Consider the following 24423-nt stretch of genomic DNA (forward strand, 5'->3'; position numbering starts at 1 on the left):
CTTCCAATAATTGCTCAAAACAACTTAAGCAATTAATAACATTTTAATAGTTTTAATAGTTTATTAACTATTTAATAGTTAATAAAAGTTATTAACTTTTAATAGTTATATGAATCCATGTTAAACCCATTGCATCCTGACACCTATGAACTCTGGAAAAAAATAAGGTCCTAGTCTGGCTGCTCTGAATTATTACCGTATTGCATCTAGAACATTCTGATATATTAAAATAGCCTCTATTAGAGACCCTCTATTTTAATTTAAAATAAAAGGAAAAAAACCCCAAACAGCTGAGATGGAGCTATAACCATTCATCCGTCCCAGACTCCTTCTGTGGAGGAGTCATCCTGCAGTGCTCTGCTGCTTTACTTAAACACAAAGTCAGACAGTTCTTGAAACTCACAATGAATTGTTTACTACAATATGACAGCACAGCGTGCATTGATTTTCCTTCTGGCCTATTCTTAAGTGGTTTAGGATGAAAATGAGTAGGGGAAACATCAGATAAGCATTCCAGACTAACAGCTGTAGAGATTATCATATACAATCTAGCAAACCGTCCCATGGACCAGGGCTAATTCTGCAGAGGCAGGACTGCAGATCCAGGGATGTTGCCAACACTGGAGGATGGAATCCAGTGCGTGGGATGCTTAAGAATGGAGAGGAGATTTGGATGAATTAATTTAAGATGAAACAACAATGAAAAGAATGCAGGAAACCAAGCTCCCTTCATTTCTAGTGCAAAGTCACTAAAAAAAAAAAAATCCTCAGATTATCTTTCCACTTAGTATATCCGAGTTATTTATCAGACTAGGCAGAGGCTAAAGTGAAGTAAACCCATTAATACTGAAAAAACCCCCTATTAATGCTGTTTAAAGCTTAGGTGTGAGTAAAGAGGAAGGATGTGCTTGTGGTTAAAATGCTGAGATGCAGGTTCATCTCTAGGCTCTGCCACAGATTTCCTGCACAGCAGGAAGACCAGGCGGGCGGTGGGAGGGGGAAGTACTCTTCTCCACAGAAGATGGTCCTATTTTCAGGAAAAATAAACTTAAATTACAAGAAATGTCTTTTTTGGAAGATGCTAGAGCTGGTAAGTCAGTCATGCAGGTGCCATATTGCACTTTAACCTTGTCTCTAATCTATTTTTAATAAAAGTGAGCTAGCAAAGCTGACAGCCGCATTTCTTGCCTGCCATCATAAGATCCAAGGGGTACTCCCAAGGACATCCAGGGCAGTGAATCAGCTCTCCCAAAAAGCCAGACTCTTCGCTGCCTTGTATGCAGACTCCCCCAGTCCTCAATAATCCTTCTGAGGATTTTTATCTGAGGTCATTTTTCTTCACCCAAACGCCCGTAGCTGTGAAGACTTGGCAAGTGCAGAACTGCATAAATTAAAAAACAGTACTGAGGCATGCGAAGAAAAAGGAAAACGTAAAAGCAGTGGGGCTAAAAAGCTATGTGCCAGTGGTTGCCCTCACCACATTATTTGTATGATGCCTCCCAGCCTACTGTCTTCCCTCTTTCTGGGTGTTATTAGACAAAGGTTTTTTTTGGTGTGCTAGGCAATATCATTCTCCCTATTTATTTAAAGTTGAATAGCCCTAGGATACTGTTAGAGTCACAAATATTACTAATGACAGCCAGCACTAGTAGTGATTCTAGTAGTACTTTAACTGAAATTCAAGTCTTAAAATTGATTTGTGAATTTAGGAATTAAAACCTATGAAATATGCAACTAGAAGGGGCTCTCAGAGTTATTTAAAATTAATAATATATGTGTTCATGTTGAAAAATCCTAATATGTACATTTTCTTCTTATGCACTGAAATAAATAAATACAAGGAAAACCACATTATGGCAGTTGAAAACATTATCTGAATGAAAAAATTGAGGCTTTGCTTTAATGAAATAATTGATTCAGTTAATTTTTAATGAAGTCTCAAATATTTCCAATGAACCAAAATCCTTGTTGGAAAAAGATTCTCCTAGAATGTAATTCATTATAATGAACATATTACTATCATTAAAGAACTAAATATTTTAAGAGCTGCACAGGAGATGAACATCTAACTACTTCCATTAAATTAATAATAGATTTTCTTTCTGAACCATCTCTATCGTTTTTAATCCCCTACTTAAAGATGCAAGAAAGGCACAATAGATTTTACAAATATGAAGTATTTATTTATTAAAAAAGCATGTTATTTGCACACTTCAGGTTTGCATTCCAAAGTTTGCCATGGTCAAGAGAATTTTAATGGCAGGAAGATTTCACTGCCTTTGAAAAGGCTGAAAAGCAATAAAGATTTCTTTGACTAAGATGACAGAATGTGTAAAGCCTGATTCAAAAACTAAAATTATGGTGAAACAGCCCACTGACATTGTTTTTGAAAAAAAAAAAATTCTTGAAAGGTAAGAACCAGGTGAAGTTTTCTTTCTCTATGCATATGGAAATAGTTTTTGCAGATTTCTTAACACATCTCAATTCATCATCCTACCCTAATGTGTTGAAATGAATATTAGCAATTTTTTTTTCCAAAGGGATTTTTGTGCATCATGATCAAAAATCATGGCTAACATTAATGCTGACATTTTGGAAGAAGCTTGCTAAAACAGCTGTAGGACTGTTAAGTTTCAGAATAAGTCCTGGATTGAAAAAGGAAAAAGACTAATTGCCTTCACAATCTGGCAGCTATTTCTCACCTAACAAAGGCAAAGATTAGGTTGTAGGAGAAATGTTGCATAGCAGTCTTATTGTTTGTTTGGAACTAGCCATGAGTCATGTTATTCACACAGCTAACCATGGCAAAATTGGGCTTACAGTTTATAACTTTTGAAAATGGTATAAAATGTCTGCCAAGAGTGAAGTTCCACACCCTAGGCTTCTTTTCACAGTGAATGGCTCACATACACCATATTTAATTTTTTTTTTTAAAGTTAGATTAACTTTAGACTGACTGGGCTCAGCAGTATATATAGAAGGTAGTATTTTTTAAAAAAGGATATAATGCTATAATATAGTTTGAAATAATTTTGCACAGGTGGTTTTGAACTGAATCAAAAGTCTCGAGTCACTAATCTATGAGATGGAAAAATAACTAGAGCTTTCTCTAGAAAGCTGAAGGTTGCAGCTTCTTCCCTCCAGTAGTTATGGGAGCTGGGTCCAAACTTCTGTTGTACAATTTGTCTTGTCCTAGACAGAGGTTTCTAACAGAACAAGGGTCTGCAGCTCCACTTGGCATCACAGGACTATAAATGGCAATGGAAATAGAGCTGTGACCCCAAAATGGGGTTTGAGAGGGAACACTGGAATGGTTTCAGCCAGTGTAACAGGCATTTTTGTAGGACAAAAAAATTTGTGCGGAACGTTGTAGATGGATTAGGAATTCGAGCATGTACCAAAATAGTAACTATATGTCTTTTCAATGCTCAGGGAAATGCATCCAGAATTATCCCTAGGGTTAATGTCTTCCTGCTGCAAAATGAACATGGAACATATAAAATGCAACACAAAGTTCCCCTTTTATTTTTTTAAATTCTTTTAACATATGGAAAACAGACTTTTAAACAAACAAACAAACAAAAAAAACCCCAAAGGCAAACTAGTGATTTGTTTTGAAAAACAATAATGGGATTGGTGTCATGTGAAGGCTAAATGCTGAAATAGGAATCTGAACTCTGAATGACTGTGTCTATCTTTGCGATGTATTGCAGTGTAATGTTTTGAAAGTTATAATCTCTGTATATGCAACCTTGAGATTCATTTCACAGAGAAATCTAAGACACGCTTCACATATCTGTTGTGTAAGATCGGAATATGAAATCACTAAAAGAAACAAGTAAAAAAATGCCGTTCTGAAATTAGCAATTTTAAAATAGCAGGAAAAAATAGCTCAGATTTTGGGATAATCTAGCTTGAATGAAGTTTTACCTATTGGCATCAAAAGAAAAAAACTAATTTAAGACTGAGTAATCTTGTTGCTATGTTCCTATACTAAAATCCTTCTTCCTTTAGTTATAATTGTCCTCTCAGAAATCAGTTAATTATTATATGTTGTAATATATAACGTAAAAAGTAAAGCTAAGAAGTGGTTTGTTGCATCTAGCAGCATCTTCCAATCTAATTATCAGAGCTATGTATTCTGCATACAATTTAACTAAGATGTAACGAAGCTGTCAACTATGGCAATTTTTTTCCAAAAAGGAACTTGAATAGAAAATCCTTTGTTCAAATGTATTTACTGTAGTTTTTCTGCATTTAGGCTTATTTATGAAACAACACATACCACAAAGGTGGCAAGGCAACCAGTTTTAGATTCATTTAAACACATGTAATAATCTCTGAAATTGCTCAAGAAAGATGCAATATGATGGGCTTCTGTTTAGTTAGGTTTTATTTTTCTTCTTCTAATTTCCTTCTGAGTTGCTCACTCACAAGCAACATGCTTATGTTCTTTATAAGAACAAGTAGACTCAGCTGTAACTGCTAATTTGATGTCGTACTGCAAGTATAGCATAATTGTGAGCAGGGGGACCACCAGGGGAGTTCTGCATTATCCTGGTTTCACTTAAGAGGGCAAAATTGTCCAAGGAATGAATAGAAAATGCCCACTATTAAAATAATAAAAATAAAAAAAAATAAAGAGAACTAAAGCCTAAAAAAAATAAGGGAGCAGCTGTCAGAATTTGACAACTGTTGAAACATACTGTTCTTTTAAAATTCAAGACATCTGTAGGTGCACGTTATGATACTTGTTGCCAAGAAAGTGATGCCTTTGTTATTAAAAATATCACTTATAATGCAAATGAGAGGAATTGTGTGTTAAGGTGAAATCTAAGGGATGGAGCTTGTCTTCACACCGATTATCACAAAATATTGAAATGACAGTTTCAGAGCTTCTCATCAATATGTTAGGGTATAAAACAGTTGAAGACAGTCAAACAGGAGATAAACTGAAAACAGGACAGAAAAGTAACATTCTCAAAGTCATTCCAGCCAGCTTGTCTTCCTAAAAACTGATTTAAAAACCAAGTTTAAATACTAATACCTATTTTACACTACAAAACTAAAGTAGAAAAATTATTTTCCTGATTTCTTATTTTATAGTCCATTAAATCTTTCTGTATAATTGCCTCTTCTTTATAAACTGAGTAAATAACAAAAGACTAGTTTGATAGGAAAAAGATTTAAGAACATAATTTTAGCCAAGTGTGCCATTTCGAAGTAATTTATCTAAAATTTAGAGTCTGCATTAGAATGTGACTGAAAGACGTGCTCTTCTGTTTTCTGGCTTCTGCAGCTTTAAAAGAGGCTAACATACTATGCTCAATATTCTGAAAACCATTTGATTACTTTAATATTGGTCTGTGAAATTAAATGTGAATTACTTAAAAGCCCATTTAAAAACTACAGCATTGCCAGACATTTTAGACATACATTTTAGCACCAAAAGCTTCCTGTCTTTTATTACTTTTCTGTTTTTGAGATGTGAATAGTAGTGGATACCTTTACAATAAGTAGTTAAATAATGCTGCCATTAATTGAAATTCTATTATTATTATTAATGTCATTTCAGGGCGATATTAATAAATTGATGATTTAACTTGTCTCTGGCTAAAAATTAGCTAGTAAGTTACTACACCAGCCAAGTATTTGAGATTGTCTGGTTTTGTTTAATCATTCAGAGAAATTTCTTCTAACATAGGAGACGCCAAAATCTCTTCAGAACATTTGCTAAAATGCTTTTTTTTTTTTTTTCTCCTTTTCAAGCTAAAATTTTCCAGGCGTTTTAACATCTTTTAGATTGGCTTGAGATTCCCACAGAAGACAACAAACAAAAAGTGACATCTACTTAAGAGAAAGTAGAAGTGAAAAAACATGCTACAGGGCTCTCACTTGCCAGTTATGAATTATGGACCATTTCCATACTTATGTCAACACAATTCTTAATGTGCTGAAATCAGTGCCACACGTGCAGAGATATATCTCATGATAGCAGGTCTTTAGCACTGCTCAGAGTTTCAAAGACAAACTTTCCTTGTCTATTCGTATAAATACACAACCCCCTTTTTATCTAAGCTTAAAAACTGTGCATTAGAAACACCTGAGTAGTTTAGATGAGTAAACCACTGCAGTTCTAGTGCCTGTTGCAGGAGATTCAGATCACAGTGTTGATGAATGTTCTGAGCATCTACAATACAGACACGCAGTAGTGTATTCTTCTGACCCTTTCAAATCAAACCGCAGACTCCAAATCTTAGACAAAAACCATGTAATAAGCAAAATACTATTCTTCCCTTGCTTGAATCCCTAAAAGTGTTTGTAAAATGTTTTTCCCTCCATGAACTTGGAATTTTACCCAGTTAATTCCCTTTCTTAGAAATGTTTGTTCCAAGTGCTAGCTTGTGGCTTCCCTGCTGCACTGCATTGGCGTTTGAGGGGAACAATGAGTAACAGAAGGCTGTTCTAACAGCCTTAGACCGTCTGCTTGCAACATCAATAAGCTTAGTGTAGTTCTGTCTCCAAGAAATCAAATTCTTTTGAACAGAAAATGATGTGTGAGATTTAAAATAGCAGAAGAAGAATTTGGGGGACCAGGTTTTTTTTATATTTCTTTCACAGAAGTACTCAGGATAAAAGGGGAGGTTCTAGATGTGTTGAAGTTGATAGGAATTTTTTATTGGCCTTACTGAAGTTATGATTTCACATCAAACATAGAGAATAGTTGTTGTACACAGTTATACAAAACCACACAACTTTGTTTCAACTTAGCTATAATCAAGTTCAATAGTAATTTTGCCATGAACTTACATGGGAACAAAATTAAGGCACTGTTTCTTTGAGGTTCTCACTCAACGTATTAACTGCAGTACATATGTACTATTATTAATCTATTTATTATTAGGAGACATATTCCTAAAACTGCTCAAAACCACCACACTAAATATCTGTATAGTATCCGCTCCTGTATAGCTGAATATATGTAATTATTGTTAAATTTTACATTACTATTCCAAGCATTAATGTTGCAACCTGAAGTAGTCACACCAAAATAATTTGCTCTCCTCATTTCTGTCAGATTATTTTAGTACTACCAGCAGAGGTTTTCAATGACACTAGGTATCGTTTGTAAGACACTGAAGGGTTAATCCCTCTGCTTCAAAAACACTAGAGTTGTGCTACTAAACAAGAACAAAAATAGACCACAAGAAAAGAATGGAGACCATTCAAGACAACATCTTGAGGGCTTGGTACAGCAAGAGAAAGCTAATGCTCACTACTGTAACTGCAGTTGGCATTTGGGACATGGTGGCTGCCTAATGCTGGAAGAATTCTAAGTGTTCGCTTGTACCTTAGGACCAAGTGGAAAAACTTTGCAGAGTTTTTCATGCAGTGAGAACTGTAGGACTGATGGCTACTGCATGTCCTTAGTGCAGCTGCACAATCTGTAGAAGACTCAGAGAGGCAGATATGGTACAACTAATGCTTAGGAGAAAAACAAATGATCTGGATGGAATTTGGGGACAACATAAAATGTCTTTTCAGTGAACTGCTGAATGATGTTATGTTAATTCAGAAGGAATGTGCTTGGAAAAATTAAAACAAGGGTCATGGGTTCCTAGACTTCACCCAAATTTGGAAATCTAAGAAGTTTTAGACGATAGAAACTATGTTCCACCTTCAGTTATCTGTAGAATCTCTAGACAAACCTCTCCTGAAGTGCCATCAGGCTATTCCACTGAAACCTCAGAGAAATGTTGATTTTGAGAACATTAAATTTTCCAAATGAATTGAAGTTGGAGATGGAGAAAACCAAAGTGATCAATTTCCTTTCAGAGCAAAGTTTCAGCCCAGAATTTGAGGGAGACTGTCTCTCATTATAGCTACATGTACATCTAAGTCTGTTGTTTGCTCTTTTGTATGAGCTTTACATACCCAAAGGTTCTCACAATTCAAGGTTTGGTTCATCTTTGCATTCACTTTAGAAGTGGTGCCACATCACATCATTCCATTAACTGACATGGAGTATCCATAAATCTCAATATTAAAGAGCAAGAGAAAGAAGATGAAGAAGCAGGAGGGAAGAGAAGAAAGTCCTGATGTTTTCCTACCACAGGGCAGGCCCTGAAGAAACTAAGAAGAGAAGAGAAGATAAAAAAGGAAAAGGAGGAGGTAGAGGATCGGCTCACTTACCTCTGAAATCTTAACACCATTGCAAACCAATATTCAGAGGTCTGCAGAAAATAGAGGAAAGATAAAGGAGGGAATAAGGTAGAACTCAAGAGGGGAGAATAATGACAGAAAACAAAGAAAAGGGGCAGAACAGCACTGGTTATGTTTGTCCTGAGACTAGCTAGCAGGTTAGATAACTGAAAAAGAAACAGAAATGCACCATACCTTTTCTTTGTCACTGGCTTCTCGAGCCACAGTAGAGCCCTGAAACAGAAAAAATGGATCTAAAAATGTGCATATGTCAGAAACTAATTTGAAAATGTTACGATAACAGGTCAAAAAGCGGATGAGCTGCATCCTTCTGAACTTGAGAGCTGTTTTAAAGAAAGGTGATACAGTAGGTAGAATGCCCAGGGCCACTGAACTGCTGCAGTCACTTGAAGATGATGTATCATGAGAGAAGAAAGATGGATTAAATCCTCAAATGCTCTACATCTATTGTCCTCCTGACTGCTGGAGGTTCTTCCTCATGTCTCATCCTCATTTTGAGACTACCATCCTGGAAGTTCAGTTTGCTTGGCAGACGTCTCATTTTTTGTGCCAATTTAGCTGTATGGTTATGGAATAGCCTATTCTATATAACTATTTGGACATATGTAATACACATTTGAAAAGGATGTCACACAATACAAACACATAAAAATATTTAAAAGATCACAAAGTACAAACAAGAACAAAGCACCTCACAGCAACATGAAGTTAAAAGAAGAGATGAGACTGTGGATTCACAAGATTTACAGTGCTTGCTAAAGACATTTTGGATATATTTTTATTTTATTTATTTTTTAGCTGAAAGCTAGTAGGTAATATGGTGCTTTCTGAATAAGCTGGAGGTGACAAAAAAATGGCTGTATGTATTTCCTCGCAAATTTCTTGGAGCAGGACCACACCTTTAAGTACCCAGCCCTTGTTTATCACGTAATAGCACTGCAAGAAATAGTAACTACAAACGTGATAAGTGGACATTGAAAGATGGGTAAATTAGCTCTTATTGTTTGTTGGAAGGTGGACATTGTGTAAAGAAGTGCTGGAGTGGAGTCATTAGTTTAAAGATGATGAGGATTCCCAACCACATCTTTTTATACCATGTTTTATTCTGTTTGCAGAGAGAAACTCAGAAAACTTAGAAAGGATGGAGAGAAAAGATAAACGGGACAGTATGTCTTAGTTATTATGTGTGGCCCAGCAGGCAGGGATTTCATCGCATTATATCATTAACTGATAATAAAGCCTGGTCAAAGTCTGACATTTTAATTTACTGATGATATACCTTTTATGTGGTATTCTGTGCTCCAACAGACTGCTCCAATAAGACTGCTGGGCTCAAAAAACAGATGGGCTGAAAACCAAACTGGAGGAAAAAAAAGTGGATTTACAATACTAAAAATTAGGGAGATTGCCAAATTTGACACTGAAGTAATTTTAATAAAATGCCTCAGTGGCCAGAAAAATACCTTTGAAATCCTATGCTGATCTGTGGTCTCTTTTTCTTAGTATCTACACAGGTAGAAACTTGTGCTACTAGTGAGCTCTAAGCCAGTGTCAAAAATATTCACATATGAAAAAGGACCCTGAACCTACAACCGCAGATGCTGTAGCAATGAAAATCGAGAAAAAGTGATTTATAATATATGCAGCGGCACTAAAAAAATCTATTTTGTGAAGGAGTTTGTTTTGAAGAATAATATGATATTGATGTTAAATTTAAACTGCAAGAGAAGTTTATCTTTAAAGCAATTCTGTCCAGCTGGACAAACTGAATAGAGTACAGAAGCATTCACAGAGGTAAATAACAGTAAAAGCTGTTGACACCAATGCTAAGAACATACTGTATATCATTTATGTTTCTTTCTTCGTCCCTTTTTTAATGCATCTGGACATTACGATGCTCTAAAACACATAGAGTTCTCAAATTAAAAAAACATCTGTCTCGGGTAAGCTCTGCTGCCAGTAATACTAAATACCAAAAAGTCAATTGTTGACAATCTGGAAATCAGTTCTTATAAATCACATTCAGTCAACTATCTTACCAATTGATAGGTAGATACTTGACAGTAGGAAAGGATGGTGCAGTATGTAGCATTACAAATTTCTTAAGACAGAATACTAAATAAACATCATAAAACAAGCTTGCAGATGCACTTAGCAGTTCAACACATAGAAATTAAATGTATTATAAAGATGTAGGTTTCTAAGGGGAGACTTTAGAGAGGAAATTAAAATACAATCCCTTAGGCAGAAAGACTAAGACTGCATTCGTTGTAAGCACTGTACATTAACTACTGGCAAAATTACGATGAACAGATAAACTTTCTGAAACAAAACTAAAACACACCTTATCATAAAAAACAAAATTTCTGTTGCTTTTAAGAACCTTCTCTTTTTTACTTGGGTTATTTTTAAAATATAGAGTGAAATATGAAGCTTTTGTAGTAGTGATGTACTTTGTTAGTAGCATTTAATTGGTTTAAATGATGATGGTATTTAGTTATTTCATAAAAGTCCTCTGCAGAATCAGCTGTGGCTTTCCATAATGTTGATAAAAGCCTATAGGAAGCAGATTTATTATTGTACTTGTGTGAAGGGTTTTACCTTTAACCATTAGTTACATTTAACAAACATACCTGGTTAAATTGCTGCATTTAAAAATGCGCAATACAAATAAATTTGTACAACTTCTGTAAAACCATCCTTCAGTTTTGCTAAACCTGGGTGCAGAAGTAAACGAGTTAATGCTGGCTCTTACATAACACAATCTTAAATTAATTAAAATTCTGAGCAATATTCAAGCATCAGCATAATCTAACATTTATAGTAAAGATTTTCAGCTACTTTGTCAGTTATTTAATCAGCAGTTATTTCTCACCTTTAAATCATATTTTCTATAAACAGATAAACGATGGCTGAACACATTTCTTGTAACAATCATATATACTTCAACTCCATCAACAGTAAGCCGGTACATGCCCAAAAACTGGGGAAGAAGTGTATTCCCATGACACTCCACAATAAACTGCAGGAGCAAAAGAAAAAAACAGAAATAAGGATAGATACATAGAATATAAATACATATTTATACATTTTTAAAGATAAACCACCCAGAAACAGCACATTTATTTGCTGAATATATATTTGTGTGGAGACAAACCTTCAAAAAAATCATGCCAAACCAATCCCCTTCATCAGGAGATTATCCTGCTTTTAGGCCAGTGTTTAAAAATTAAATTCTTGAACTGCTTAACTTATAACTCTTTACTTCTATAGACAATCTCATAGAAAGAGTGGGCTCCATTTGACAGACCCTTCCACTTTTATGCTCCTAAAAGCACACCTAATGCAGATAACGTATTTGGTACTGACATCACAGAAATACTTTTTCAAACATCACACTGACTGTATTTTGTACTCTGTTGTCCCAGATTAATCTGTATGTTTCCCCATTCTCAATATTTGTTTATTATGATGAACATTTATGGTGCTGTCACCAGCAAGGGGTATTACTTATTATCACCAACTTTTTGCTAGTTCCCACGTGACGGTTGCATTTCAGGGTCAATAGAGTTGAGCAGTGAAGTGCAAGATCCCTATACTTTTTATTTACAAATAATTATCTTTCCTTAAGGTCACCATATTCCATTACAAACGGGCTATTAACCTTGAAAAGATTTGCCACCTGCACCTGAAACCTGTGTGGTTTTTTTTTTTTTTAAATCACTTGCCTTACAACTAATAGTTCGAATTTCTGTTCGAAAGACTACTGGAGGAAGCAGAAAAAGTGCAGACTATATTGATGGCAAGAACTATCGAAGAATGAATATTTATTCCCAGAATAAAAATGCCCATACTCTATTAATCCTAAAACCAACTCAAACACATCCACTCATATTTTGTGGAACTACGGAAAAGTTAAGCCACAATGATGCAAACCAGAAAATGACTCACCGGCTGTCCTCTTTCTGTTATTACCAAGTCTCAACCAGAGGGACTTGGAGAAAATTTAAAAATTCAAGCCCCAAATAGGAAACATGAAAACTAACCAACAGTCAGCTTTTAAAGCAGATCAGCTTTTAAATATTCGTTGAATACTGAAGCTGCTGTTTCTTTTGTGCCAAAGCGACCTGGTTATTAGAAACACATTATTCTAAAATACAGGAGACTTTAGAACAAGTTAACTGAATAAGCCATTTGAATTGTTTAACAAAGGTAGTAAGTGTTTGGTAACAAATAATATAACAAAGCTCTTGGAACCCTGGAGATTTTGCAATTTTGGGCTCCTCTGCTAATTTTAAGGAATTCCTCTCACTAACTTTATACAGGAATCTACACATACCACATACAGACTTTCCTTTTGTAAATGGCAAAATAAAAATAGAAAGATTTAAGAGTCCTGAAAACAATCATGTCCAGCAAGAAACACAGGGAATGAACAACAAAGATGGAAATTGTTGACTGTGAATTGAACATAATTTTGATTAACAACTCTGACACACGAGCTCTGTTGAATCTTGCTGGCACAGTTTGGGCTGTAACACTCCTTTCTTTCTGCCGTATAGCTGTACTGGAGGTTACAAGCCCTGAAGCAGAGAACACATACTCATGATGCAGTTGTGCTACTTCACAGCTAAGCATTTTTAAGCTCAAACTGCCGATGAATGAGCAAAACATCTTAAGCTGCTGCAGAGGCTCAGTGAATGCAGGAAATATGATTGTATGCACCAAAATACAAAGAAGTTTGACAATATAAGACCACAAAAACAACAGCAGTCCTGAGCAGTGCACAAAGATTGATCAGTTTGCACCTGAGATGACTTCTGTGTTTAACAGATACAGAATTTTTAAGCTGGAGTTCTTGAATTAGAGGACTTTCAATCATAGCGCTGTTATCAACCTCAGAAAGCAGTTATAACATGTTACAGGATACATAGCTCACTTTGACCATCAGTAGTTTCTCTTAGAGATGCGATCATAAAGTGAAATTAGAACTGTTAATGCTGAAGTTACAGAAAACTTGTTTAAAATACTAATTCCTATTTGTCAAACTACATCGATTATTTTGTTATAAACACCAAGTACTTGGCATATATCCTGCAGGTAAATACTCTTCTAATGCTTTATAGAAGGTGGGAAGGGTTGTTCTTATAAAAACATTTACTGAGTGATTCCTTCTCTAAGATGATTAGGTTCTGCAAAGATGATAAAAATGAATCTAGCTTCCAAGAAGAGTTTAGTGCCACAGAATTTCAGGCCACTCAACTCTTCAATGGATCCAGCCATTCCTAATCTTATGGCTTTTAACTACAGAATTTGAGTTAAAGTAAATACTATTATTCCAGTTTTCCATATGGGGATGTGAGACGCAGATATCATCTGAAATCATACAGAGAATTTGTGCCATGTGAAAGAACAGCAGCTAGGCATCTTGAGTACCAGACTAATAAGCCCCTGCCCTCCCTCTCAGCTGCTAGAGTCACAGTCTTGACACTTAAACCATCTCTTCAACCCTAGATACTGCTAACTCTCCAATTTTAACCTTTCTGGTCCTGAACGTCCCCATCTGTAAAACAGCATTGTCATTAACATAGAACATGTGCAACATACCCACTGTAATAACATAAAATAAATCCTTTGGTCAGCAGTATACAACCCCCTCCCAAACTGTTCTGTATTACATAACTACAAAAGAAAGGCAATTAATGACAGTCGCTTAAGTCCTATTTGTAAGTTAGTTAGCCATTTGCTAAAGCTATTGTTTCATTTTAATATTTTGCAAACAAGCCTTCTGAAAGGGCACTGTTACTAGCACGCAACACAGGACATGAGAAGCTCTGCTAGTACTGCTCTCCACTTGATAAAAAGGGACTTGGCTGTGTTCTTGCAGACTTCTAAGAGACCTTCTCAAAGCAGACCATGTACTGTGACAGTTGTTTCCTACTCACTGCTGAAAGTGGACACTCATGCCATTGCAATTTAAAGAAAAGCCCCTAAAATGATTTCAGTGTTTCCCATGACAGCATTTCTTATCCTGATGGGGAGACAAAGGAAAGAGGGAGGAATGCCACTTGCTTTCATCATCTACAAGGTTGGTCTAGAACTTCCTACCTTTGAAACTATCAATCCCCCATATCTGCATCACAGAGTAGGCAAAACGTGTCATCTGTTTGGGTGGGAGTCCAGCAGGACTTGCACTGGTGACTGTGGTTGGCAGATTTTCAATTTGTCCATCTTGATATAAATGAAGTAGCAATTTAGTCACCTCAAGGTGCTTTTTAGGAATGATTTCCTGAAGTTTCCCACTCACAGCTGGAATAAAAGTGAGCCTAGAAAATAAGCCAGTACATGCTTAACAGGACTGCTAAATTTCAGTGAAAGAAAAGACCTTCACTCCTTTAGGTTAACTCTTTCTAAAAAGAACATTAAAACAATTCTACCAAGCAGCCTTGCTAAATAAAACTGTAACACTTAGCCAGTACATTTACAAGTCCTTATATGCAGTAACAAGATCCATATCTTTTAAAAAGAGTGTTGTAATAAACACCCCATCATTTTTTGTTAATTCAGACAATTTTCATTTTTCTGCACGGCATGAGGACAGTATTACCATTAATAAAATAAAGTATCATCAGCATGTTGACACATTTTATCAGCTGTGAGGCATAGGTTTCAAATACATAATTTTCTGAGCTCTCTTGAACCCCATGCTTAAAGGTGAAAATTAGTAAGAAATTCTTTATGACCCTATATTCCCATTAATTTTTGTATAAATACAGCTTCAAGATTCCTTAATAAGAACAGAACTTTCCCTATCTCATTTTACATGAAAAATAAGATTCTTAGCCTCTTGCTTCCCCATGGTAATGCTAGTAAGATATCAGGATGACTAAAAGATAACACAGTGCATATAATTTATTGGTAAAGAAGTTATACAATTTTTGGCTCTTTTTGGAAAAACACAGGGTAAAATTCCTGTTTCTGCTATTTCTCTTCCTCCCCTTGGAGATAATCTGTGGAATGATTTGACATCAGTGAAGACTAAATCCTGAGTTACATCTATCTTGGTTCTATGTGAAAACTCAACATTCCTATTTCTCCCAGGTAGCCCTATTTTGCAAACATTAATCCAGAAATATGCAACATGCTCATTCTCTGTTACACCTTTATATATTATTTTCATGATTTTCTACATCATGATTAAGGCAATCATGCTTGAATTATCAAATGCTTATGTGACAAACCTATACATTCATTAGGATACTTTCATTAAAGAAATTGAATGGCAAGTGATACAATTATTTAAAAACATTTTGGACATTGTGAAGGACAAGATGTTGATACTCCTTTTTTGGGCTCAACTTTCTCTTTCAAATCCTCTTGCCTGCAACCAGAAATACCCTCCACCAATGTGTTGTGTGCACATGCGTTGACATGTGGAATTACTCCCCAAAAAGGAGGTTGAGAAGTTGTCCAGAGTTGTATCAGGTGTCAGAATATTCCAATTATTGCCATTTTCTTGAACCCTAATAATTTCACAGAAAATTATCTATTAGGTACTTATGTGACACATCGAAAGGATTAATTAGTTGAACTACAGCACACGAAGTTATAGATTTTCAAGGCATATGAAGCTGTTTTCTTCTAGTAAGTCATATAAGAAAGTAATTTCATTTAAAGAAGTGTTCAATAAATATACAGGTTTTCAGATACAAGCCCTGTGATTGACAGCCTTACATTTAACGTTGTTTCAGACTTGGGCCAGTGTTAATTTTACTTCAAAGTGCAATGTAATCTAAATGTTACCACCAGGTGTGATTATCTAGGCTGCAGATCTGCTACCAGGAACATTATACTTAATACTGCTACAATCAAATGAGTCACTGGGCATGCTGATTTCTTCTGAAAGTGCTGTGCACAGCATCAATAGCTTATATATATAAAATACAATAAATATACAGAAAATATCTGCTGGTGAAACCCAGGCCTCAACAGAGCCAGTGCTGTCAAGTCTATCTGCCATTTTGTGTAGTTAGATATTTACCTATGACATTTCACATCTTTCAGTGAAGATTTTCGATGTGTTTTTCAGTAACAGTTCTAGCCTGTGGTTGTATGGCCCTTTTGTATATTGCCCTTCTGCAATTCCATCTAATGGCCATGCTAATGAGTTTCCTTTTTTCAGGGTCACCTCTCCTATAGGAAACGGAGGGCCCACGGATGCAGGTGAAATGTAGACTGTTTGGATGAGAACACATATATTCTCATCTCTACTTTTTCTGCTTATCCTGGTTTTTCATATCAAAGCTGCTTTATAGGTCGGTTATCTTAGCACAGGGCAGAGGCCACATCCTGTGCAGCCTCTTGATTCGCATAAGGAACTGGTTGAAGGGCTTTTCTCAACTGTGTTTTTTCGCAAACCTCCCATAAATCTTCACCTCTTACTACATTAGGACGTACAGAGAGTCAAGGTCACTGTTACATGGTACACGTCCTTCTTCATGCACATTTGTGTTCAAATAATAGTACATTATATTGCCTTGCTTTGCCTTTTAACCTACCCTTTCCCTTCTTTTTGTGATACATACAGATGCAACTCATGAAGAAAAATGGGAGAGCTGGGAGGAAGCAAGCCATTGATAACCTGTGCAAGTAATGACATGGAGGGAGGATGACACAAACTTCAATGTAACTCTGCTTTAGCAACCTATTGGCTTGATGTCAGCCCATCTCAGTGCAAATTCCTAGACACCTAGCCCCAGTTTCTTTTCTGGGGTATTCTCCAGCCTATGTTGTCACCAATTCTGTGACAAAATTGCTTTTAGTCTACACTAATGTTTTTCTATTTATGATTTTAATGTTTTCTCCTACCTTCCACTCAATAACCTTGTGCTATTCCTTGATTCCTGCGCAGTCCTGAACCCTGCTCCTGGTGCAATTTTTCCCTTTTTTACCTTATTGCCTACATTTTTTTCCCTTTCGTTTGCCTTCCTGTTTCTTTCGTATTTTTTTCCTCTCCAGAAGCTAAGGTCATATTATTTTTTTTCTGCTTTTGTTTTCTTCTTTATGCTGTCGTCTCCCCTTTTTAGCTCATTCTATTCTTTCCTTTCTTCCCATTCACTTCCCCATCACTCCACTGTTTGCTGCCTCCGGTAAATGGGCAGTCTCTCTCCTTTGCCACTATTCACTATTTTTGCTGGTTGCCAGGGAGACAAACAGGCAATGCAGTAGGTGTCAGTTCTGCATACAATTACCTGTATAGGGAAGAGAACGTGCTGTCAACAGGCACTGCCACCTATAGAAAACTTAAAGGGTACCTGCACTCCTGAGTAGTTTTATATTGGAAGGCTTGTATGCTAACAATTCCCTCTTGTTCACCTGCTTTGAGATGGCTTCTCAATTTCTCTTCTTTACCGAAGTCACCTCAGTGTCAGCACTGAGGAATAATAAATCCTTTCTGAAGTCCATTTTAATGACAAAAAAAAAGGTGTTCAAAAGGTGTTGGTTTTTCTGAGACACTGAAGTTGCTTTCATTTATTTTTAAAAATTTCTACCCTGCCCGTCATCTATTCTCAAAGATCACAGGACTCCACTTTTACACCAATTTAAGATTTAAAGCAAGTTTATCTCACTGGGAAGGGCAGGGTATCTTGATTCAGACATTTCAGAAACTAGAACATCTGCCTACAGAATTTTACTCAACTGTCACCGATTCCTGCCCTTGAAAATCATATCTGTAGTTTAGAAAATATCTACATATATACTAATATCTACAATAGTATATTCTGTATTTTATGTAAATTAATAAACTTTTTGCACAGGACAATACATCCAAGAGACATATATAAACATAGCTTGAATATATCCTGAAATGAAAAGTTTTCCTTTAGGAGGAAGCAGTGTATTACCTGTTCCTTAAACAGAGGGTGAAATCCTGGCAACAGATATATCATCACAGATGGCTTTGCTGAGCTCTCCTTTAGCAATGCCAAAGGGAGCGGTAGGTTTAACTCCATTTTTCTGGTCCATGCTCTTGGGGTCAGGAGCATAGGTTTAAAACAAAACTGCACTAGATTTGGAGGTAATTCAAATGAATATTTGATTTTGCTCTTAAGTACTATTTAAGTATTTAACATGAACATGCTCGATTAACTTACATAGTTTTAAATGGTCAAACTACATCTGTGAGCCCATACAGCAACAGCTTTTCTAATGTTTGAAAGTCTGACCCATTTAGGCATAACAATGGTTCTAGTGCATTTGATAAGTAAACGATGTTCAGATGAAGTAACACTTGAAGAGTAGCAAGTTCTACCATTAATTGATAGTATATCAATAATATAAGCAGCCCAAACCAACTGCAAATTATCATTAAAATGTGACTAAAAGCAGTGTTTCACACTATGTATCAGAAAATACTACAGTAGTTAGAAACTGGCTAACATGGAAATTCACAGCATAAGAACCTAACATGTCATATATATTTGTATTTACTATAACACTTAGAAACCTAGCTGGTTCACACTAGCCCATTTTGTCTTTAAAGGTAGATAGAAGGCTGGTCCATGAATGATGGACTTTATAGTCTAGTCATAAATAACAAGATGCTTTGCAACTTTAAGTATGGAGAAAGACATTATTCCCCCTGTTTGCTTAGAAGTAGTGGGCTTAGCGTTTTGTTTTGTTGTTTGTTTTTTTTTTTTAACTTTGCAAGAGAAAACAATGATCTCTAGTGTTCCTACTCAGTACTAAAAGCATCAGACTCATCTGATGAGTTGACAGAAAGCTTCAGTGTTTAGACTGAAGTGTTCGCCATCTGTCTGAGGTTGTGGGCCTGACTGCCACTAAAAAAAAAAAAAGGCATCACATCAGACAGGGTAAACGAATGCATGCAACTCATTATTTTGGATAGCAACTATAATTTACAATTGTCAGGACTATTATTTACAATTCAAGTTTTAATTTGGAATTGCTATATATACTTATATGCTGTTTCTGTAGTAACTTCTCCTGACACTCCTTCAAGCCTGGTTCACTTTTAGTTATTCACACATTTCTAGTATGCAGCCTTAGGCTTGGAATTTGATCTTTTTGGTTTTACTGTTAACAATTTTTTTAATTTTAAGTAGTGGTAATAATACAGTAAATTGTGATGCACCTAACTTGGTTACTTTTGCAAAATGCCATGCGATATTGCAACAGAATTTTACCCAGAAAGGAGAAAGCTAGTAACTCAGCCAAACTAACTTATTTTCACTCCTAACAAGTTACTAGCCATTCTGTTTCTGAAAATAACTTGATTTCTCTAAGGTGTACAGTCATGTCCATTATAGCTTTGATTAATTAAAACCCAGCCAATATAGACTTAGTATTTTTAGACTTACAAGTGTTTACAGGCTATGCGCAATTCCTGTTCCTTTTGTAAATACCTAAGTATATGGACCGTGTAACTATAACCTCAGTTTCTCACAGCTTCAAAGAACAGATGGGCTATTGCATTTTCAGACGGATGGAGAGAGGAAGGATGGAAAGAGTTGGGTGAGTTTGTGGACTATACATCTCCACGATCTCCAGTTACCGATAAAATAACCTTTATTTCTACTTTCCAGTGGCAGTCTACATGTTTTTTCATAACCTTCTGGAGACTCCACAAAAAATCATTGGTAGTTGAGTTAGATTTTGCAGGTGTTCATGGGAAAACTGCCCTACTACGTTTCTTTGCTGACCACACTAACTCCCAGATGCCTCATCAGTAGTTTTGTAGTTCAAAAAGGTGCAAGGAGAATGACAGCTATTTTGCAAGTGACAGCGATAAAGATATATCCAGTCCCTCACACTTCTGACTTGGCATGGTCCCCTCGCCAGTATTCTCTGTTTAAAGATAGCTGTCCTTTTGTATTTATTGTTAAGCAGTTCAAGCAGTCTTGGAAAATGTTTGATAAGGCTTGTTTGGTCCCTAAGCAAGGACAGAGGTACTTCCAAGGTCTAGAATGATTCTATCAGCTGGAGCTGTTAGCCTTAATATGGAAACAGTTGTGTAAATATTATGGTTTAAATGAAACTCATTCAGAGTTTCAACCTGGGGAAGAAACCTGGAATGAATTTGTAGAGGGGAAAAAAAAAGCCTGACAAAGAGAGAGGAAAGAGATGATCTGTCATAAATGGCATGAATTTCACTCATAATCATGTCAGAAATAACTGGAAGATAATTACTGTCTTCTTGGGCAGGTGAAAGAAGGTACAAGATACCGAGGGTTTACAAGTTACTGTTCGTAATGGATAGATGATCTAGCTTCAGGTCCTTTAGGGGTACTTGATCTCTAACAACGGACAAAGAGTCTTCTAAAATCCACATGAATCACCTCACTAGTCTTCATGCACCTGAGAAAGGTTGTTCCTCCCAGGATGATCCCTGCACTACATAACTGGGTCTGAACATGTCTGCACACTTCCTTCCTTGGAAGGCTGAAACTTTCAAATACAGCTCTGCTCTAAGAGCAGCCTAGCACAGGGTTTGATGTCAGGGCATGCCACTAGAAGTCCCAAACTAGTCCCAAACACAATCACACCTGGGCTGTGAAGCATATTTAGCTGGTCCAGAAATTTTCATATATGTGGTAAGTGCTGCTGATGATCAGTGAACTGACACTGGAGAAAAGCTAACAAGCAGACTTTTCCCTAAAAATCCAATATTTGGCACTTTAGTGTGTAATTACAATTAGCTGCTTTAACTGTAGCAACAGTTACAATTAAGGAAGATACTAGGCAGTAAGGTAAGTATGCAAGTCAGTACAGGGCACTTGACATTTCTTCTGCTGGCAGAAGAGAGTATGCCAAAATAAAACTGAACACAAGAGTTTTATTGACAAAGGTTTCCACAGGAGTACCAGTGCAGTATCTGAAAAGTCTTGTACTACTGCAACTATGCCATCTGACAGAACCATAAAGTTACATCTGTACCAGTGAATTAGATGGGTCTTGGACTGTCCTCTGGCATCAGTTCTAATTGGAATAGAATAACTCACATCCAAATTATTAAGTTCTCCTCTAAAACAGGATGCTCATATTCAAACTCCTAAGTAGGAATAGGAACTGGCCTGAGTTAATACCTTGAAACTTGCCCAGAATTACCTGGGAGACAGCTAGCTTGCCCAAAGCAAAACCATTTATGAGCTCAAGTGCCAGTGGATGTTATCTGGCCTTGCATTTTTTACTAGTAGAAAGTTAGTCTAAGGCCAGTCCGTGTGGGATGACTTGGTCAAGTGAATTATTAAAACCTTTCCACCAGGACAAGGGGTTCTCTAGACTTTGTCAAGCAGGCTAAGATAAGCTTCACTTGTCTGAAAAACATCTAGAGAAATGGGAGGACAAGCTGCTGTACTTAATGATTCCAAGCATTCAATTTCCAGCAGCAACACGCAGGACACAGTATTAGCTGTCACCAGAGTTAGTGGGATTTAATTTAGATTTTCTTTAATTAATTCAAATTATTTTGTTCAGTACATTGCTGAAGATACTGAAATTAATTTATTTCATTAAAAAGTCCAACTATTAAACAGTCTCTGTACTTGATACTGAAATTAATTTATTTCATTAAAAAGTCCAACTATTAAACAGTCTCTGTACTTGAGTTCCTCTGCATTTACAATGCTTTGTAAAGTGCCCTCAAGTTCTGAGACAAAAAGAAATACAAGTTGTATCTTTATGAATCTTTTGGAGGCACCAATGAGAGCTTTCTTATACGGATATTTATCCAGTATAAAGTGAAATTAGATGCCTGGTACAGATAACTTTCAGATCATTATTCCTTGTAACCTAGCCTATTATAAACCCCGATGTTTGAAAGCACTAATGAAAAACGATTCCAAATTATTAAGTTCATTCATGTTAGCACTGTCTTCATTGACACTCTTGAAAGGAGATGACTGTTTTGAAAAGCAGTATGAATTTTCAGCTGGATAAAGTCTCAAAATCTGGATCATTAATACTAGCTTCAAATGCCAAACACGAAACAGTCTAAAACTTTAATTCTGCTGCATTGCTTCACAGATCAAACTCTTTCAAAGCTAAAATTGTAAGTTTGAAAACTCTAATAAAAAATAACACCCAAATTACAATTAGGTAATAGTTTAGAATTTCTCTTTGGTAAAACTGTAATTAAAAGATGGTCTTATGAACATTTCTGATAGTGACAATATTTATCCACGTTAAAACAAACACATAGTGGTCCTACATGTTATTTAAACAGAACAACAGCATGCAGAGAAAGAAAAGAGTTAATATCTAACTCACTGAAGGCTACCCAAGCTACTCTGGACTTGGAGGGCATTCAGAGGTCTCCCTTCAACACAGGAAGAGCAGAGAGGGAGACAGCCAAGCAGCACTACAAAGATAGCTGGCAATACCTTCAATCCCAAGCACCCCAAAAGCATGCTTTTGCCTCCCTTCCATCTCAAAAGATGCCTTTAAAACTGCTTTTACAATAGAATCAGTATTAAAAAAACCCCAACAAACAAAAACATTACAAGACAAAAAAATAAACCACCTAAACCAACAACAAATAAGCCCCAACCCAAAATGTCCTGAAGTCTTTACCTGAAATCCCAACCCATGGAAGTGAGCAGGAAGATGGAAAGAAGGACAAAAAGCCCCTTCTACTGGATGTCATATTTTAGATGATTTTTAGAGGCTTTTCTGGTTTCTGTAGCTTTAGAGCTTATTCAAACAGTTCTAGGGCTAAGAAAATTAGCACTGATTTTATTAAGGCTTCTCGTATTTCCCCAGTTCTGCTCCCCCCTGTGTCATCCACACAAATTATACACTAGCACAGTATGACAGCTACCAAGGCCGATTTGCGGGATCTCCACTGTTCACTTTTGACTTTACTGTTTATGGAAATTCACACTGACAAAACCTGTTTTTTTATTAGCAGGAATTTTAATTATAACCAATTTTTCACTTCTCATACAATACCACTTTAATTGTTTGAAATCTGTTGCTAGTGAAACACAGAACATTCAGTGATCAGACCAGGAAGAAAGATCACCTGCACCATTCATCTACATGTACATAGACATCTCCAAGCTAGCCCAGAATAAAGCAGATTCAAGCCTGGGAGTCCACTAGCTGAAAGAAGGGCATCTTCCTAGTAAAGCGAAGGAGCTTATGGCCTCCAAGGTAGTATCTCTGTATTGTGTAGACATATCATTTTACTTAAAGCTAGCTTAGATATTTAGAGAAGTGCAGCCTTGTGAATTGCAGACATACAATAAATTGCTCATGCAAAAGGGAAAAAGTCTGAAGTGACTCTTTTTCCATAATTATTCACTTAAAACTTCTAACACTCAAAAAAAGATTAGCATTATAATATTTAAGAAGAGATCCCACACCCCGATAATAATTAGCATACTACCTGATGGTATTTCTTCAGTATGTTGTGCATTTCCGCTACATCTTCACTTGTTATAGTTTTGATGATATATCTTTTGTCGTAAGATGTATGAAAGCGGGCACCACTGCGTGCTTGGGAATCATTGGCAAGGGGTGCACTTCTTGTCAATGAATTCTGTCAATTGATTTAAAACAAAAAAAGCATCAAATCAGACAAAAATATGCAACTTTTAATTAGAACAAATATAAACCATTTATATTTATTTGTAAATCTTCTTCAATACATCTGCACCGAGCTGAATTCTGCAAAGGACGTAATCACAGACCACGTTATCTTGACAAATCACTTAAAAAATACTCTGAGAACAAAAGAATGTTTGGGGGAAGGTGTTGCCCATCAGTGGTTCAAAAGTCATTCTCAACGCTGAATGAGAATTTATTGCACTTTGTTATGTACATGTTATCAGCTTTTGGGGAGAAAACGTACAGTAATTAAAAATCCAAAAGGAACACTGTATTACACCGCAATAACTGTAAATAGAGGATTCATCTGTAGTAACAGTATCACTTTAAAACTGGGCAGGATTTGCTCTTGAGCCCATGTGATCTGGTACATAAACAAGATCACAGCTAGATTTCTGAGTTCTAGTACTAGAGCTATTCCAATAATTTCATATCTAGTATTAAGCAAGTAATATTATTGTACAGTACCTCCTCTTGTAAAATAGACCCACCTTCCTACAGATTCGACAGGGGAAGATTAGTTAATGACTGTATAGTAGTTAGAAGAAAAACTGCTAGAGATTAGTGACC

The 24423-nt window shown here is 36.2% G+C and overlaps 1 protein-coding gene across 3 annotated transcripts in view; it reads right to left on the reverse strand.

The window, feature by feature from the left end:
• Positions 1-24423, reverse strand: part of PIP4K2A (phosphatidylinositol-5-phosphate 4-kinase type 2 alpha) — a 117043-nt gene that overhangs the window by 10294 nt on the left and 82326 nt on the right. For 2 of the 3 annotated variants that reach the window (XM_052804162.1, XM_052804153.1), the window contains 3 exons: positions 23633-23785; positions 11099-11245; positions 8398-8436 (listed from right to left, as the gene is read on the reverse strand). In XM_052804162.1, coding sequence (XP_052660122.1) covers positions 8398-8436; positions 11099-11245; positions 23633-23785 — 339 coding nt within the window. The remainder of the gene's footprint in view (positions 1-8397; positions 8437-11098; positions 11246-23632; positions 23786-24423) is intronic. The other variant, XM_052804142.1, reaches the window with a different exon arrangement.

The sequence above is a fragment of the Harpia harpyja genome, chromosome 1, assembly GCF_026419915.1.
Source record: "Harpia harpyja isolate bHarHar1 chromosome 1, bHarHar1 primary haplotype, whole genome shotgun sequence".
Taxonomy (NCBI): Eukaryota; Metazoa; Chordata; class Aves; order Accipitriformes; family Accipitridae; genus Harpia; species Harpia harpyja.